The sequence below is a fragment of the Poromitra crassiceps genome, assembly GCF_964638095.1.
Source record: "Poromitra crassiceps genome assembly, chromosome: 18".
Classification (NCBI taxonomy): domain Eukaryota; kingdom Metazoa; phylum Chordata; class Actinopteri; order Beryciformes; family Melamphaidae; genus Poromitra; species Poromitra crassiceps.
This window is the reverse complement of record NC_139636.1, coordinates 6,117,906-6,135,539: the sequence shown is the minus strand read 5'-3', so window position 1 is coordinate 6,135,539 and position 17,634 is coordinate 6,117,906. Positions and strand designations below refer to the sequence as shown.

The 17,634-nt window shown below is 43.0% G+C and overlaps 2 protein-coding genes across 4 annotated transcripts; both read left to right on the top strand.

Annotated features, from left to right (window-relative positions):
• Positions 1-25: 25 nt before the first annotated feature.
• Positions 26-9,715, top strand: fam169b (family with sequence similarity 169 member B; the record flags this gene model as incomplete). Its single annotated transcript, XM_083654167.1, has 9 exons — positions 26-102; positions 1,105-1,241; positions 1,409-1,511; positions 1,941-2,026; positions 2,785-2,932; positions 6,065-6,247; positions 7,380-7,511; positions 8,044-8,114; positions 9,371-9,715. The coding sequence occupies exons 2-9, from the start codon at positions 1,110-1,112 to the stop codon at positions 9,713-9,715; spliced, it is 1,200 nt and encodes a 399-aa protein (XP_083510293.1). The 5' UTR covers positions 26-102; positions 1,105-1,109.
• Positions 9,716-11,466: 1,751 nt separating this feature from the next.
• On the top strand, positions 11,467-17,430 carry arpin (actin related protein 2/3 complex inhibitor). 3 transcript variants are annotated; one of them, XM_083655039.1, is made up of 6 exons: positions 11,467-11,619; positions 12,443-12,518; positions 12,723-12,855; positions 13,390-13,596; positions 14,816-14,982; positions 15,946-17,430. In XM_083655039.1, exons 1-6 carry the CDS (start codon positions 11,528-11,530, stop codon positions 15,952-15,954), a joined length of 684 nt encoding a protein of 227 aa, XP_083511165.1. In that variant the 5' UTR covers positions 11,467-11,527; the 3' UTR covers positions 15,955-17,430. The 3 variants fall into 3 exon arrangements, with proteins under 3 accessions (XP_083511165.1, XP_083511163.1, XP_083511164.1); XM_083655037.1 differs by having other exon boundaries at positions 14,816-14,994; positions 15,750-17,430; XM_083655038.1 differs by having other exon boundaries at positions 15,750-17,413.
• Positions 17,431-17,634: the final 204 nt, after the last annotated feature.

Below are 17,634 nucleotides of genomic sequence, written 5' to 3'. Positions count from 1 at the left end.
GTAACTCCAAGTAAAGGAAACGCGAGACGGATTGGAGGTGGGAGCCTCTTGTCAACAGCTGCGAGACTTTACCATTCCCCTGGCTTTTTATTGACTCGTAAAGTAAGTTGACACGCAGAGTGTGATAAAACTGACCGAATTAAGACTAGGCTACATGTGTTTTAATGGAGTGTTGTAATAACCTGTTGGTTCAATGTTAGCAGAGCAAAGTACATACCTGCCCAGCTGTCACTTCCGATACGAGCCGCCAGCTCTCGCTTGTGTGGAGCTAGTGGACAGACTGGAACACACGCCAAAGTCTTTACAGTAATCTGCCGATTTAAAAGCGCCCTTGCTTATCGGATTAAGTAATACCTAATACATTCCCGACCTTTTCTAGCGTTATGAGGCACATTTTAATTCGGCTTTCGATTATCTATGGGCCGAATTCACCAGAAGACACTGACAGTGACAATTAGTAAAATATCTATATTCTACCAGGTACGTTTCCAGATAAATTGCCAAATTGTGATTGGCGTGTGGGTCATGTCATGGATGGACGTACGCTATGTATATGGACCTATAATACTATCAGTATTTATTTTTATATCAGTATCAGTATATTTATCAGTATCAATATTTGCACCTATAAATGTGATTACCAGTGTTGGGGGTAACTCATTACAAAAGTAACATATTACATGTAATATATTACTTTTAGCAGTAACTCAGTAATATAACTTATTACTTATAGGATTTCAGTAATATTATACCAGTTACTTTGTCAAGTAGCCTAACTCAAGTTACAAATTTTGTTATTTCTTTTAATCAAAGCACATATTTAAATGATAATCCTAATCAAACGGTGTGTTTTTATGCAAATAACCACTATAGATGACAATAACAAAGGAAAAGGATAACATTTAGAATTTTGGATTGTTTACACTGACTTCAAAACAGTTTAAATTATTTTTTCGGGATGGTTCCGAAAAGTAACGTATTACTTTTAAATGAAAGTAACTAGTAATATGTAGTATATTACATTTTGAAAGTTTCTTGCCCAACACTGGTGATTACATTTGTTTCATTAGCCTGTTGATTTTAAACTGCAATCTGCCATTTTAGAGGCCATGTATCCCATTGACCTTATGCCAGCTGTGGATTACAACGACTTGACCTCAGCATCTGAACAGTGCCTCTCTTCTCTGGAGTCAAGAAGACTTGATGAAAATGAATGGTTTCAATCATCACACCCCTCGGAGGTAGGCTGCTTATCTTTTTAGCATCTTTGACTTGGCTGTAAAAGTTGATATCTTGGCTCATTAATTGTTATTTTAATGGGATAAGTGTAAGCATTGTGTTTGTCATTGAGAAAAGGGGTCTCTACTCTACTGTATTGGAGATTTGAATGTGTTTCCTGGTCCAGCAGGTGGAGGTAACTGGAAGCAATGTGAGGCGGCTGCAGCTGTTTGAAGACGATCAACCTGACTGCACTCTCCTGGCTCTACACCCCCCTGACCAGCCAACACAAGGTGTGGGGGCTGCAAACACGCACGCACACGCACACGCACACGCACACGCACACGCACACGCACACGCACATGCACACACACACACACACACACACACACACACACACACACACACTCAGACACACTGAGTGTGTCTGAGTGTGCTGAGTGTGCCACTGGTGCGGCTGTGGCTCAGGAGGTAGAGCGCGTCGTCCACTAACCAAAAGGTCGGTGGTTCGATCCCCAGCTCCTCCAGTCGGCATGCCGAAGTGTCCTTGGGCAAGACACTGAACCCCAAATTGCTCTCGATGTTGCGTGGCAGCTGGTCGCCCTCGGTGTGTGAATGGGTGAATGTAGGCACATTGTAAAGCGCTTTGGATAAAAGCACTATATAAATGCAGTCCATTGTACCACAAACACACACAATGCCTTTTCTCCCGTATCTTCCAGTTGTGGGCGTGTACCTGCATGGGAAGTGGTGGAGTGTGGACGATGTCATACGGACAGCCAGCAAAACCAGGACTGGCCTTGTGCCGGTAATCTTGCTGTGTGTGTGTGTGTGTGTGTGCGCGTGTGTGTGTGTGTGTTTTGTGTTGTGTTGTGTGTGTGTTCCTTGACACAATAGTTCCTGCATACCTGTATGTCTGTCCTTTGGATGGCACGGTAACTGACTAAGCGATCCTTGCATGATCCTCACAGCTGCTGACCTTAAAATCCATTACTCAAGAATACAATTCTGCAGGAAACACTGAATACTTGGATTTTTTTGGGTCAAATTTAAACATATTTGTATGTTGCCAAAAAAATACTGTCTATCAGCAAATTAAATCAAAACCCCATACCTATATGACATAGTTAATATGACCTGGCAATATTACAGTAACTAGTATAAATCATGAATGCCAACCAAGATCTTCAAATAAAGTAAAGAAATGAAAGGTCCCTGGTATAGAAAATGTAATTAAGGCTATGGTTATTAAAATGTTCTATATCAGTCCCATATGGTGGAAAACGGGAGTTGGGTGGTCTAACATGGTGAAAGTATCAAAACGCACGGTCGCCAACTAAATCCACACAATCCATATTCGAAAAGTCAGCCTGTAAACGAGACTTTCGTAAATTTGTGAGTTTCGCTCATTATCATTTTTGTAAGAAATAATAAACTAACAAAGTGTTTTTTGTTTATTTTAATAAAGTAAGCGTACGGGCCCGGTACATGACACCACACACACAGCTTTGAATGGACACAATAGTCACAAAATAAGAGTGACTCTCTGTCTGTGCTCTCTCTCAGGTGCGGTCGGTGATGGAGAGGGTGATCCTGTTCGTGCTGCGTCAGCTGGAGGCCAGGCTGCTGTTCAGCCCTCACCCTCGCACAGAGTCTGCCAAGCTGCTGTGGAGGGACGGGGAGGCGGCTGGCTTCTACACACTCAAACACAAAGGTGAGAGGGAGGGGAGGGGCTTCTACACCCTCAACCATAAAGGTGAGAGGGAGGGGAGGGGCTTCTGCACTCTCAACCATAAAGGTGGGAGGGAGGGGAGGGGCTTCTGCACTCTCAACCACAAAGGTGAAAGGACGGGGAGGCGGCTGGCTTCTACACACTCAAACACAAAGGTGAGAGGGAGGGGAGGGGCTTCTACACCCTCAACCATAAAGGTGAAAGGGAGGGGAGGGGCTTCTGCACTCTCAACCATAAAGGTGAGAGGGAGGGGAGGGGCTTCTGCACTCTCAACCATAAAGGTGAGAGGGAGGGGAGGGGCTTCTACACCCTCAACCATAAAGGTGAAAGGGAGGGGAGGGGCTTCTGCACTCTCAAACATAAAGGTGAGAGGGAGGGGAGGGGCTTCTGCACTCTCAACCATAAAGGTGGGAGGGAGGGGAGGGGCTTCTACACCGTCAAACACAAAGGTGAGAGGGAGGGGAGGGGCTTTTACACCGTCAAACACAAAGGTGAGAGGGAGGGGAGGGGCTTCTACACCCTCAAACACAAAGGTGAGAGGGAGGGGAGGGGCTTCTACACCCTCAAACACAAAGGTGAGAGGGAGGGGAGGTTTCGTTGGACACAATGTAAAGACAATTTAAAGTAGTAATTAACCATTAATAAGGTTGGATTTCAGCCTATAGGAAGCATTGCTGTCTGTTCTCAAGGGGCTAATGCAAGTTTTTCCCCCTCCTTTCTTTTTTGTTAGCATATTTTGTCAGTTGGGTTCCGTTGGACACAATCTACTTCTCACAGAAATCTCCATGTAGCACATGTTAGTTTTTGGGTCTGGAATGGCTTATTGCAGTTTTAAAGTAAGGCACTTCAAACAGCATATCTACTGTAAGCTGCAGCTCTTAAGACAACAGAAAGACAGTAAAGGAAAGGCTGTAAATATGTCTCCAGCTGATTTCCATCTGTAGCGAGTACGGCAGTGACAGAACGGCCAGATGTAGCTCGTAGGTTACGCCGTTAACAAGGTGCTGACAGACGGGAAAGTTATGTGATCCGAAATCAAAACCAGAGGACTCTCCTCATCACGAGAGTCTCCGAAAACCCTCCGCCTCCTCCTCACTGCAGCCAAGTGGAGACTTTACACCCACTGCCTTCATATCCCCAAGTAGCTCAAAAGCCAAATTAAAAGTGTATGTTGGATTCAGTTGTAATCAAGTAGCTCAAAAGCAGAATTCAAAGCTTATGTTGGATTGAGTTGAAATCAAGTAGCTCAAAAGCCAAATTAAAAGAGTATGTTGGATTGAGTTGTAATCAAGTAGCTCAAAAGCAGAATTCAAAGCTTATGTTGGATTGAGTTGAAATCAAGTAGCTCAAAAGCCAAATTAAAAGAGTATGTTGGATTGAGTTGAAATCAAGTAGCTCAAAAGCCAAATTAAAAGAGTATGTTGGATTGAGTTGTAATCAAATCAAGTAGCTCAAAAGCCAAATTAAAAGTGTCTGTTGGATTGAGTTGTAATCAAATCAAGTAGCTCAAAAGCCAAATTAAAAGAGTATGTTGGATTGAGTTGTAATCGAGTAGCTCAAAAGCCAAATTAAAAGCGTCTGTTTGATTCAGTTGAAATCAAGTCGCTCAAAAGCCAAATTAAAAGCGTCTGTTGGATTGAGTTCAAATCAGTGCCTCGGTCCTCCGCTTTTATGCTCAAGGTATTCAGGCTGAATCCAAACTCCACATGTGTAAAATGAACACAGGGCTCCCTGCTGATGTGTTTGGAGTTCATCTCTGTCTGTTCTCTGAAAAACGGGTCACTGTTGGATTACTTAGAAATTGGGTTTCGAGGGAAACCCACACAGGAGTCTACTTTTCAGGTTGGACCGGAAAGCTTGTGATGCATCAGCCAATAGCAACCAACATCAGCCAGTAGCAAATTGCAGTTGCAATAACATACGTTTTTAATCAGTTAAATGTCAGTCCAACCTGAAAAGTAGTCTGTGTTTGGTTCCCTATAAAGGGGGAAATGTAATTATAGACATGAATATCATTTTCCATGACTTTAAGGCAAACTATTGCTGTAGATGACAATAAGAACACTTAATTCATTCCTGTCTAAATCAGAACACATTTACTGGTTTAACTTAAAGCTGCAATAAGCAAAATGTTCTGACCTCTAGAGGATGACGGAAGACGCAGCACAGATGGACAAAACAGATGAATGTGAATACAGATGTCCAGTTCTGCTTTCTGTCCAGTGAGGGAGGGTGAACTCTGAGCCCAACCTAGTGATGATGTCTGTTTACACACGTTTTTATACACACTGGAAACGTCAGCTGTCATGCCGACCTATCATCAGTAAGATCAACAGTGGGTTAATATTAGACAGTTATCTCAGATATGTTCCAGCATATTAATATCCAGCTTGTCCTCTGAAGATGCCCTGTGTTTTTCTGCACATAGGCCTAAAGACAGGTGTAAAAACCCACATTTTGTATGTTCTATTTTGTATGTCAAATGCTGTTTTTTATATAAAACGTTTAATCAATTAATTGATCGTTAACACGACCAATTAATCAATTCAGGGAATTGATTAAAATGTGCATCCCTATAGTGACAAGTGGAGAGGCAGGTAACAGGTTTACTAGCTTAACAAGTTTATTCATTCACTTCACTGATTCCATCAGTACGATAATTTTCATCAGTGATAGGAGGGGATGAGGGACGCTATTAAACAGTCAGGGAGGAGCCAATCTAGTTTTATAAAAATTAACAACAAGCTTCAGAGAGGTGAGCATCACACCTATCTGCTGTGTGGCTATTGGTTTATAATATAAACTTTATATCATTATGTCTCAATGAAATCCCCACACACATCACACATTAGTCTCAGGATTGGTTATTAGGTCATTTAAATTTTGACTTATTTGTGGGGAATGCAACCCAGATCAATAGGGCTGGGTTTGATCGATTCCAATACACAAGGTCCCGATTCGATTTCCGATTCGATATTGGTGTTTTAGTGGCAATGCCAATTTTGCTTGGATATGAAAGAGATCCTAATGCTGTAAATTGTACAAGGAACCTTCTGATTTGATTAGATTTTTTTTTCTAACCTGGTGCATTCTTAAAAAAACATCTTGAACTAGGCAGCTTGTGCGGGGGCTGGAGCAGCCAGTGCTACCTGCTGCCTGTTCTGGACACGCTGCTGGTGAGGAGGCGCTGGAGGAGGCGTGGCCTGGGCCTCCACATGCTGGAGGACTTCTGCTCCTCCTTCCCCAGAGACGAGGTGCTGGGAATCAGCTCACCACTATCACCCAGCATGGCTGCAGGTCAGTCAAGACCCTCCTGCACTCAAAACATCCATTCATTCAACTTCCTTCAATATGCCTTTGACTACTACATTTAAAGTTGCACTAAGGTCGAGTTCAGACTATATTATGATATTCGCCCTCAGTGAGAATTTCTTTGGAGCTCGCTGACAAACCCCAACCCCGAAAATTGACTCTGTGCTCACAAATTGGCCCTCGGTCGCTCTGTATAAACTGTTCGATCTCCATCAGCAAAACAAGGAGTTGCAACATGAACAGATCTCTGGCATGGTTGATGGTGGCCTATAACTGACACAAATAATAAAGTCACATTTTCACCATAGAGAGGAGTCAGCCAGCTAATCAGAGCGGAGATCCAACAGAAACATCTGACGAAGAGCTAATACATCATCACCTTGCAAAAATTGTGGAATAACAAGCAGGATCCGAAATAGACGATCCCGTGGAAAATGTTACGAAACAGAGTACAGGCCAGAAAGTGAGTATACAGTATAATAGCACTGCCATTTTGTGCCACGGGGGGAGCAAACGTTGTACGTCTTATTTCACCTTTAATAGAGAGCCAAAGTGAACGTCACTTCCTGCTTCAGCACTGTACCAGAGATTTTCATCTTGCCATTTATTTTCCCATAGACATTTCGTAAAATGCTTATAAAAATAGTTTTACTTGGTCAAACCAAAGGGTTCAGCTATATTTAGAATCGGGAGAGACCATAGAACATTTCACTCGGACCAAAACAAAAAAAAACAAAAAAAAATTCTTTAAATCCGCAATTTCTTTACGTTTTGGTCAAACGTTTGGCCGAGCTGCGTATGCGAGCTGCAAGCCAGGCGAATCGAGCGCTGCCTAGTTCCCTAAACTTGCCGACTGATATTTGCTTGTTGGGTACGTCAGTATTCTGTAACTAGGAGAAAGGAGTCCAACGCCAAACCGAGTTCAATTCCTTGTATGTGTACATACATCAGAAACTCAGTCCCTCACAGTCTTCCACTCCTGCCTTCTCCACCACCTTCTCCTAGTCATCTCTGTCTGCTGTGTGTAGCACCAACGCCCCCCCCCCCCCCCCATAGTATTCAGTGTTTAGTGTCATCTTTGTTTGCTATATGTTCACTAATGTCACTATGTGTGCAGTGTGTAGGACGTTCCTGCAGCAGCACGAGGAGCAGCGTGAGCGCCTGTACGAGGTGGAGGCCCCCGGGGGCTGGACCCAACGACGAAACATCTGGCTCGGCATCCAGCTAGGCCGCTACGCTCACGCTGAAGGTTCTGTTGGCTCTTAAGTGTTTGAAACGTTCGTTAAAGACCCCCTAAAGTCATGTCTTAGACATACTCTACTTTGAATAATAATTTGTGTCTGATATCGTTTTTCACACACAAAAAATGGTCTTGTTAAAATCCTTAAAATGACATCTACTCCTCCCTCATTATAAAAATATAAAAAAAAAACATTTTCCGTGTATGTGCAGTGGAGACATCGTTTCCACATCACACTTTTGTAAGTCGAATATTGGGCAGGAATTGGCTTCCAAACTATTTGTGATGTCACACATCATGCTCATAGGCCCATACAAGTACAAAGAAACTTTCCATATATTTTTGACTTTAGGGGGTCTTGAAGGGACATTATCCCTCTCTCAAACACACACACACACACACACACACACACACACACACACACACACACACACACACACACACACACACACACACACACACACACACACACACACACACACACACACACACACACACACACACACACACACATATCATCATTTGACCTCTGTCTTTGCAGGTGTAAATGAGAAAACCTGTCCAACCTCAGGAGAAACAGTGAAGAGTGAAGCAGATCACTCCTCTCCAAAGGTGAAGATCTTAATGAGTCTTTATGCCTGTTTAAAGGAAAAGCAGACCCTAAAACACTTTGAGGAAGAAAAAAGAAAGAAAAAACGCTATCGACTTTGCATTTCTGGGTCCATGTTGTTGTTGTTTGGTATATTTTCCATATTCTTTTTGAATAACTGGTCAAATGTAGACACATTTGACTCGTCATGCTGAGGTCTTTCCAGCAGCTACAGATCATCAATTTGCCGTCAGTCCCTCAGGATCAAAGAGCGACGGCTTCTTTCTAGAGCCGCCATTTTGCACCAAGAGACGTTCAACAATCAGACGGTACGAGAAATCCATCGTAGGAGAGAGTCCGATTTCTCCGTACCCTCAAGTACCAATAACTGTGATACTGCGATATCCAGCAACCACATGTATCTCACCGTACGCTTTCCTTGTCATACCGTGCCCATGATATTTTGTGTAATACAGTAAGCATGGTGCCCGCAAGCCACTACAGATACGTTCATAACGGAGGACCCTTGTGTAAACATTCTCATATTAGTTTCAGTTTCAGTTCAATGCAATATATTTCCTCAAGGCAAAATACTTCCCCCGATGGGCCATAGTATGTTTAATTAAGAGGGTGAAAAAAATCAATACAGTGAAATATCGTATATATTTTTGATAGATACCGTACCGTAATGTGAATTAAATTAATTTCATTTCAGAGATGAATTTAGTTTGACCCTTATTGAGAGTTGATTTGAGTTAAGTGGTGATGAACCAGTGATGTCAGTTGTGCTTGGCGTCAACTTGAGCTCAAATCAACTCTCCATAACTTATCAAACTAAATGAATGTCTGCAAAACTGTTTACGGTTTTCGGATATGCGTGAAGTCATGTGCAAAATAAATCAGCATTGATTTCAGTGAAGTTCTCCTTTAAGATAACTAAATACCTCACAGATTGATCATGCGTCATCAGTGTAAGAGCATCCAAGGCTGGACAGCATGTAAGTGAGTATACTCTTCTTCAACATGTTTACTCCGAGGCCAGCTGAATTTCTAACTGACGATCACAAGGTCAGAAGTCTGGTGAACTCATAGATCCGACTGGGGAATCATGTATATCATCTCAGGATTGTGAGTCATAATAACGTCAGCAACACTTTATTTCTCAGAACATTGCACCTGCATTATTATACAGAAATGCAAACAGCTCTCCTGAGCATAATCAGTCATTGTGTTGCAATGTCGCAATTACAACTCTTCAGGGTCTTCTCGCTCTCTGTAGGAGCAGTATCGACCAGATGTCAGCTCGCTGGAGAACACCTGTGATTTGTCCGGCCAAGGGCCCCTGCTAACGGGCTCTTCTGAGCAGCACATTGAGCCTTGCGACCCAAGACGAGGAAGAAGCAGGTCTGCCGGAGCAAGATGCAGCCCGGCGGCCCACGCTGAAGGTCCAGATGCTGGACCTCGCCGCGGGCCGCCACAGGCCCCGGACAGAACACAATGTGGCCGATTGTTTTCTGGCCGGCTGAAATCCAGACACTCTGAGTCTTCAGACCCTCGGAGACCAAGAGCACAATCGGAGGAAATGCTCAAAAGGGCCAAACGCGCCAGGAGGACGTTGAATTAAACATGGGACACACACAGAGCCCTGGTGTTGTCAGAAGACCCTTAGAGAGAATCCATGCAGCCAGGGATGTAGTGGAACAATAAGCCCGTTTTTATTTATACTTCAATGACCTTTGTAGACTACAGTCAATGAGTTTTGTTGATATGGACTACACTACAGTAAATAATTTTTGTTGATATGGTGGCTGTTTGCCTTATGATGCTAAATGGCAGGACGTATAGTTTCCACACCTTTTGATTTCACACTTGATCACTCCACAGATAAAGCTGGGCTCAGTTAGGTGTACTTTATCGTGTGAATTGTGCATCATGCATTCTGAGGACAGCTAGGGAATAACAGCATTCTGAGGAATAACAGCATTCTGAGGACAGCTAGGGAATAACAGCATTCTGAGGAATAACAGCATTCTGAGGACAGCTAGGGAATAACAGCATTCTGAGGAATAACAGCATTCTGAGGACAGCTAGGGAATAACAGGGGATCCAAAGCATCTGGAAATTGCATATATACATACATGCATACACACACACACACACACACACACACACACACACACACACACACACACACACACACACACACTAGGACAAGCAAATTACTTTCTAATGTTAAAGATCGTCATGTCATAAGGGATAGAGGAGACTACTTCTTGAGGAAGCTCAGATCCAAATGTTTACATGTCAAGGACCAGGATAAATATTTTAATGAGGTATGTTTATCAGCTGATAGCAACAGTATCTATCGCTCATGCCTTGCCTTATAGATACCATTGCTCCCCTTCAAATCAAAACTCGATCCGCCATCAACCCCATTCCTTGGATAAATGAAATGAGGATTGCTGGGGGGGGACTGCAGGTCCGTTATTTGCGCATGACAAATCTTCTGTCCTCGCTTTACTCCAACAGTATATTTTGCCAACATCATATCTGTTAATAAACATACCGGTAACCCCAGGTTGCTCTTTTCCACCATTAACCATCAGTTCAACGGTAAATCAGTCTACTCATCATCATTGTGAAGTCCTCTCTCTCACCTCCTGGCTGTGTTTCAGAATACTTTAAGATGCATATTTGTTACTGCCCACTGACCAGCCCCCGTTACAGAAACGTGGACTTGACCCGTGCTTTACTACTGATCAATTTCTTATTCACCATTCATGTCCAAAGTCTTGGAGTAAGCAGGGTTTGGAGCTAGTTTGTAATATACTACATATTACTAGTTACTTTCATTTGAAAGTAATAAGTTACTTTACAATATTACTGTTCATGTAGAGTAACTCATTACTTAATACACTAGTTTTACATCACTTTCACCAAAATAACAGCAGTAGCAGAATGACATCGCCAACCCAGAACCATCCCAACAAAAAAAAATCAACCGTTTTGAAGCAGGTGTAAACAATCCAAAATTCGAAATGTGATTATTTTCCTTTGTCATTGTCATATGGTTATTTGCATAAAAACACACAATTTGATTAGGAAATGATTGTATCTTTATTTAAATATGTGCTTTATTTGCAGGTCATTTTATAAAAAAAACTAAAAATAAAAAACAATTTGTAACTTGTGTTACTTGACAAAGTAACTGGTATAATATTACTGAAATCCTATTAGTAATAAACTATATTACTGAGCTACTGCTAAAAGTAATATCATGTAATATGTTACTTTTGTAATGAGTTACCCCCACGTCGGCATGTCTCGTTTCATAAAGCGAGCGCACCTCTCTCACGCTCTCGCCTCTAGGAACAGGCTGGGCTGGAACAGGAAGTCGGTAGAGAAAAATCTTTGACAGTTCCAAATATTATGAAAAATGAGCCGAATTTATCACAACACGTCTTTACAAAATAAACCAGTACATAATGAGAAAATAGACCGTGTGTGGTCTCCCTCCGCGTATGAAAGGTAGGGCGCAAATGTGTTTGTTTTTAGGATAAACGGGGCTGGCGACGGAAAAGATGCACTGTGTTCTCTGTTGGATGTGTGAAGTTACACCAAAATCCTCTAAAAAATCTGTCAGGTTAAAGTCGCTTCGCTTTTCCTTAAAGATACACACCTTGTAGTGTGCATTACTGAAGACATTTTATGAATCGATGCTGTCTTCTGGTCAAATCGGCATTCGACCGGCATCTTCATTTGAAATAAAAATGTAACTTTTAGAGTTGAGTTCAAATTCTACTGGGGGAAATATGCTAGCTATGTTGGGTGCATGCCGAATTGTAGAATGTATCTTTTAGAAAATAATAAAAGCCTGTTCTAGGTAGCCTATAGTTAGTATAATGCACTTTTGTCGATAAGCAGATGTGTTACTGTCCCATTCTTTTAATGGAACTTATTCCTTCACCAGGAAGAGAAAACGGACTGGAAGTTACTGTATGTTTTTCCAACCAGAATCAACATTGGTTGTTGTTCAGCATGCATTGTGATTGATTGCCGATAGCTGACACTCTGTCTGTAGTGAGCACTGAGCAGAGAATTTGCAAATTGACGAGTGACCATCACTGATCACATCATGGAGTGCTCCAGTGACATCACAAATGATCAGTGCACAATTGCTCAACTTCGCCTGTTAATTGCACAAGTGACCACCACTGATGACATCATCCAATGTGGGACAAAAATAATAATAATATGACTCATTTTCACCCAAAATGTCACGTAGTCTGCTTCTCACCCGCAGGTTGAGAGAGACAGCCCACCCAAACTAACTGTTTTTTATTTGTGCCAGTGGCCCTGGGGTTCTTCTAGAGGGGAAGCTGCTGGATGTCAGCAGGCATGCCATTACCGATGTCAACAATGACAAGGTACAGTCTGTCTACCTCTACCACTACCTCTACACCTGTTCACATTCACACACACACACACACACACACACACGCCTGGAAGCTGCCCAGTACAACCACCATGATTATGAAATATGAATACCAAAAAGGACAGAGATTTAATAACATATCAGAGTTAGCATTCTTTGACAGCGAGCACCCAGTGTTGTTTGCTGTGTTTGGCAGGTCCGTCTCTATGTGTTGTACATCAAGCCCAGCCGGGTCCATCAGCGCAAGTTTGATGCCAGTGGGAAGGAGGTGGAGCCAAACTTCAGTGACACCAAAAAGGTCAACACTGGCTACCTCATGTCCTCCTTCAGTGAGTTCAGAACAACCGTTAATGTCTTGTTTCACTTTCAATTCCATCAATTTGAAATGTTGATTTCAAAGAGCAAGCAAGATAGCCTGATATTGCTGTTTGACACCAAATACATAAAAAAGTCATTTATTAGTTTCTGACTCTGGGGAAAAAAACAGTCAAATTCCCCAAAACAACTGTATCTGAACTATCTCTTTGGCTTTATCTGAACGTGCTTGATTTCGACAAAAATCCGAAGAAAACAAGCGAAAAGAAACTTTGAACGTCACCGACAGCCCTCCACATTAACGTTGCTGCCTCCGCTGGCCATAATGCTACGTTTCGACCTAGCCTTGTTTTTCTTTTTTCATTGTTATTATTAGTAGACCTTTCCTTCATGTTAATGTTAATGCACCAAATCTCCAGTCTGAGTCGAGTCCCAAGTGTTTTGAGGACAAGTCTCAAGTCACGCACGGTGTGTGCCACTCAAGTCCAAGTCACAAGTCTCCATCTCTGATCCACGTGCATCATCATGTGTGCTTTGTCTCCATGCAGAGGTGGAGGCTAAAGGGGAGTCAGACCGCCTCTCTGAGGAGCAGCTGTCAGCCGTGGTGAACAAAGCAGAGCTGGTGAAGATGACGGACAGACACCGCCCCAGCGGGGCCTTGGCCTTCTGGTACCCAGAGTCAGAGATGGAGAACACGGAGCTGGAGACGGGACAGGATGTGCGCCTGAAGACCCGAGGCAACAGTCCTTTCATATGTGAGCTTTTTCCACGTTCAGATCGGGGGCTTTCGTTTGACTTGCTCCTCCTGGAGTTCAACGTAGAACGGTGTGATCGGCCCTTTTTAATTGTTTGAAACGAGGCAGGCTGGGTTTGTTTGGGAAAGGCGCTCTGCTTCACGGTGGCTTTAGTCATCTCAGAGGAGGGACACGCTGAGTTCAAACCCTCTCATATTCAGGAGAGGCATCATTTCCTTTGATATCCAATAGCCCGTTTGCGTCAGAGTGGAATGCTTTGAGCCTTCTTTTTTTTTCTCGTTTTATTTTTTGTTATTATCTGAGTAATCCACTGCACTGTGTGTGGCCTCCACTTGTATCTTTGACACTTTTTTACCTGTCATCATGTGACGTGACCACAAGCAGGCGCTACGCTCCCAAGAGCCTTGCTTCAAAGACTTGAGCTCAGACGCATGGCTTATTTGTGTCATTTTTGTATTATAGTTATGCGTTATGGATGTGAGGAGGTTAGTCGGCTGATTAGAAAGGGTATGTAGTAAAAGCCAGGGCCAATACTGCCCAAGTGCCTTGGGGCAAAGGCACGTATCCCCCATGTGCTGTAGTTCTAGTTCTAGTATACACCATCTGGTGTTACTTGGACCCGGGGTCTACAGGTGTTTCGGGACTTTGATCATCAAACACCCTCGCCCGGGCGACCCAGCCGGGGATGATCAGTCGTAGTACGAGTACTAAAGCAGAGGTTCTCAAATGTTTTTCAGCCAAGGACCCCTTACAAGATAGAAAATATACCGGGGACCCCCCCTCATTCTGATTTGTGATTTTGGGCTAAGCTTAATTGTTTCCACGGTAACGTGACTTTTAAATTGATAGCTTTGTTAGATTAGAATGTAATCCATGAACCATTTTAGATTTAAAGCATACAATATTTTGAAGCTTTTTTCAAAAAAGTTGTTATTTTCCTGAAAACTTTTCACCGACCCCTTGGCAAAGTGCCACGGACCCCTGGGGGGTCCCCGGAACCCCATTTGAGAACCACTGTACTAAAGGACAGGGGTTGAAATTCGCTGAACATACTGTGATAGATCCTGGGTAGTTGCTTGGAATATGTTGCTGTGATTGTACAGTCAATGTTTACCGTGTTGTGACTTCTACTGTGACTTTGAGCAAATTGGTGTCGATTTTAGATTTTTTCCGCACCATTGAAAAGCAAAGGCGCCGTTTCTTTTGTGCTTCTTACCAGCCTCCTTAGCTAAAGTGGACGGAGGCACCGTGACCAAGTGTAACTTCGCCGGAGACGAAAAGGCCGGCGCTTCGTGGACGGAGAAGATCATGGCCAAGAAAGCCGACGCAGATGGTCCTCCTCCCAAGCCCGGAGGAGACGGGGAGGGAGCCGAGGAAGATGAGTGGGTGAGGACCTAAGTAATGCATAGCTGACCTAACACTCCCCGTCAGGGCTGGATTGTACATATTTATTCCACCTGCAGCGCATAGAATTCGCAAATAATTTTGACTTTTTGATTCTAATCTACTTGGAGTTACATGAAATTACATTTTTCTGTGACTCACAACTCTCCTGACAGGATCTGACTTGTCCGGATGTCCTACAAATGAATGGACATGAAGCACTCTATGGCCTGTGGCGTAGCTGCATATGTTTTGGGGCGGGGAGTTTTTGGACCGGACCGTGAGAATGTCTCAATAAGTTGAATTAGTTTGCAGGAAAGTAATATTGATATTGATCTAGCCTGGGAACCTGATGAATCAGCGCGCTCATGTTGCATTTGCTCTGATGCGTCAGGCCACACCTTTATTACACGGCTTTGTTTAATACTCGATTCTGATGGGTCAATCGCATCCAAAACCTTTTATTTCTCGACGACGTTTAAATGACGAGTTAAATGTTATATAGTCTCACCTGCTTCTCAATATAGCTGAATCTCTTGGTTTGACCAAGTCAAACTATTTTTTATAAGCCTTTTTACCAAATGTCTATGGAAAAAATAATGGTGGGTGAAATCCCTTGGTTCGTATGCTTAACCCGGAAGTGGGTGTAACTTTGGCTCGCTATAGTTGGAAGGTTGTTCGTTTGATCCGGTGGGAGGGAAGTCACGTTTGCTGTTTTGTGTGTGGTCGCATCTGTTCTTATAGAGTATATTTGTTTGCATGTCTCCCAGGATGACTGAGGAAGAATGACCAAACCCTCTCTCTCACCTCCCTGGGCCCTGCTCCAAACTCCAGGATGACTGAGGAAGAATGACCAAACCCTCTCTCTCACCTCCCTCCCGGGCCCTGCTCCAAACTCCAGGATGACTGAGGAAGAATGACCAAACCCCCTCTGACCTCCCTCCCGGGCCCTGCTCCAAACTCCAGGATGACTGAGGAAGAATAACCAAACCCTCTCTCTCACCTCCCTGGGCCCTGCTCCAAACTCCAGGATGACTGAGGAAGAATGACCAAACCCCCTCTGACCTCCCTCCCGGGCCCTGCTCCAAATGGTCAAGCTTGGCTCAACTCCTACCATGTGTCTCACGATCACGCCCTGGCGTCTCACTCCAGGACTGAACCTCTGTCCAAGTATGCCCCCCTGTGGGATGGGAAGCCGGATGGCTGTGTGGGATTGGATCCAGATTGTCTCTGCTCCTTTCCTGTCTATTTCCCCTTGGGCCCCTTACAGGGAATGGATCTGTAGCTCTGCTTTTTCTATTGGCTCTTGTCCTCTGCTCCTACCTGCCTGTGATGGTCTAAATGTGTTGTACCAGGGGTGAAACATGTTACTTAGATTAGAAGATGATTGATTGTAAATGTTGATTTGGGATTACTTCTAGACGTTTAAACAGACTGCATTCCCTTGACAAAAGTCAGAACTCTGTTGGTACTCCATCCAAAAGTAAGCAAATGATTATGCAATAGGAATGGCATATTGAAATTCAGTATATTGCCATATATGGGACAATATGTATTGTATCGTATTGTTGTTACAGTGTATTTCTAATGCATGTATACAGAGTCTGTTGGCCTGGACCATATTGTATTTTGCATTAAAACCATTTAAGGCACACATAGTCCGGCTCAAGTTTAATCACTGTTCTGAATTAATCCGCTATCCAACCTGGAACCTTCTAAAGATCTGAATATTTTATTTACAACACTGAGTCAGCAGGGCCTCATCTTCTGAACACCACAGGATGATCAGGATGATGTAACACAACAAACTGCAAGAAACACAACACACCCTCTGAACTGACTGATAGCCTGTTTGTATCACATAATCAGCTCACTGTCATTCAACTCACTACTTCATGCCAGCAGAGCCTATCTCATCGTTCATTAGATATATACACACACACACATATACTGTATATGTGTGTGTGTGTGTGTGTGTGTGTGTATATATATATATACATATGCATATATATATACATGCAAGCTGACAGGGTGGTAATGATTGTTCCAGGTATTAGTCTGTTTCCCAGGTGTTGCCAGGGAAACATGGCTTGTGAAAAAAAATACATTTTGATAGCAAAAGCTGCACCAAAAAATGTGTGAATGCTTTTATTTTATATTGTTGGCTAGTGACCATGGTAGAAGCGGGATAATCAATTGATAGGTGTGCGTTAAAGGATTTTAATGCGGAGGCAGCCACCCTCTGCTTTGGACCCGGTGGTTCTTCGTCCCCACATTGTGCATTCAAACTGTTGAAGGCACACCTAGGAGTTGATTGATTATGCCTTACATAAACATCTCCATCATCTCTTTATCATATGTACGATTCAGAAAATCTTATGAACTATGTTGTCTCGACTATGTAAAACAAAGATCACAGTCGGCTGGATTAAAGAACACATTTTTAACAAAAATGTTAATGTTTTATTAAAAATAAGAATTTCAGCAATTCAAGAAAGAAAAAAAGAAAACACTTTATTCACGCACTTAATTGTCATCAAACCTGAGATTGTTCTATCTGTTACACATTTACTTTTTTTTTTTTACTCTAAATACTTGCTAGGACATTTATCTGGCTGGTGAGATTGTCAATGCACCAGCCACCGAAGCCAGATG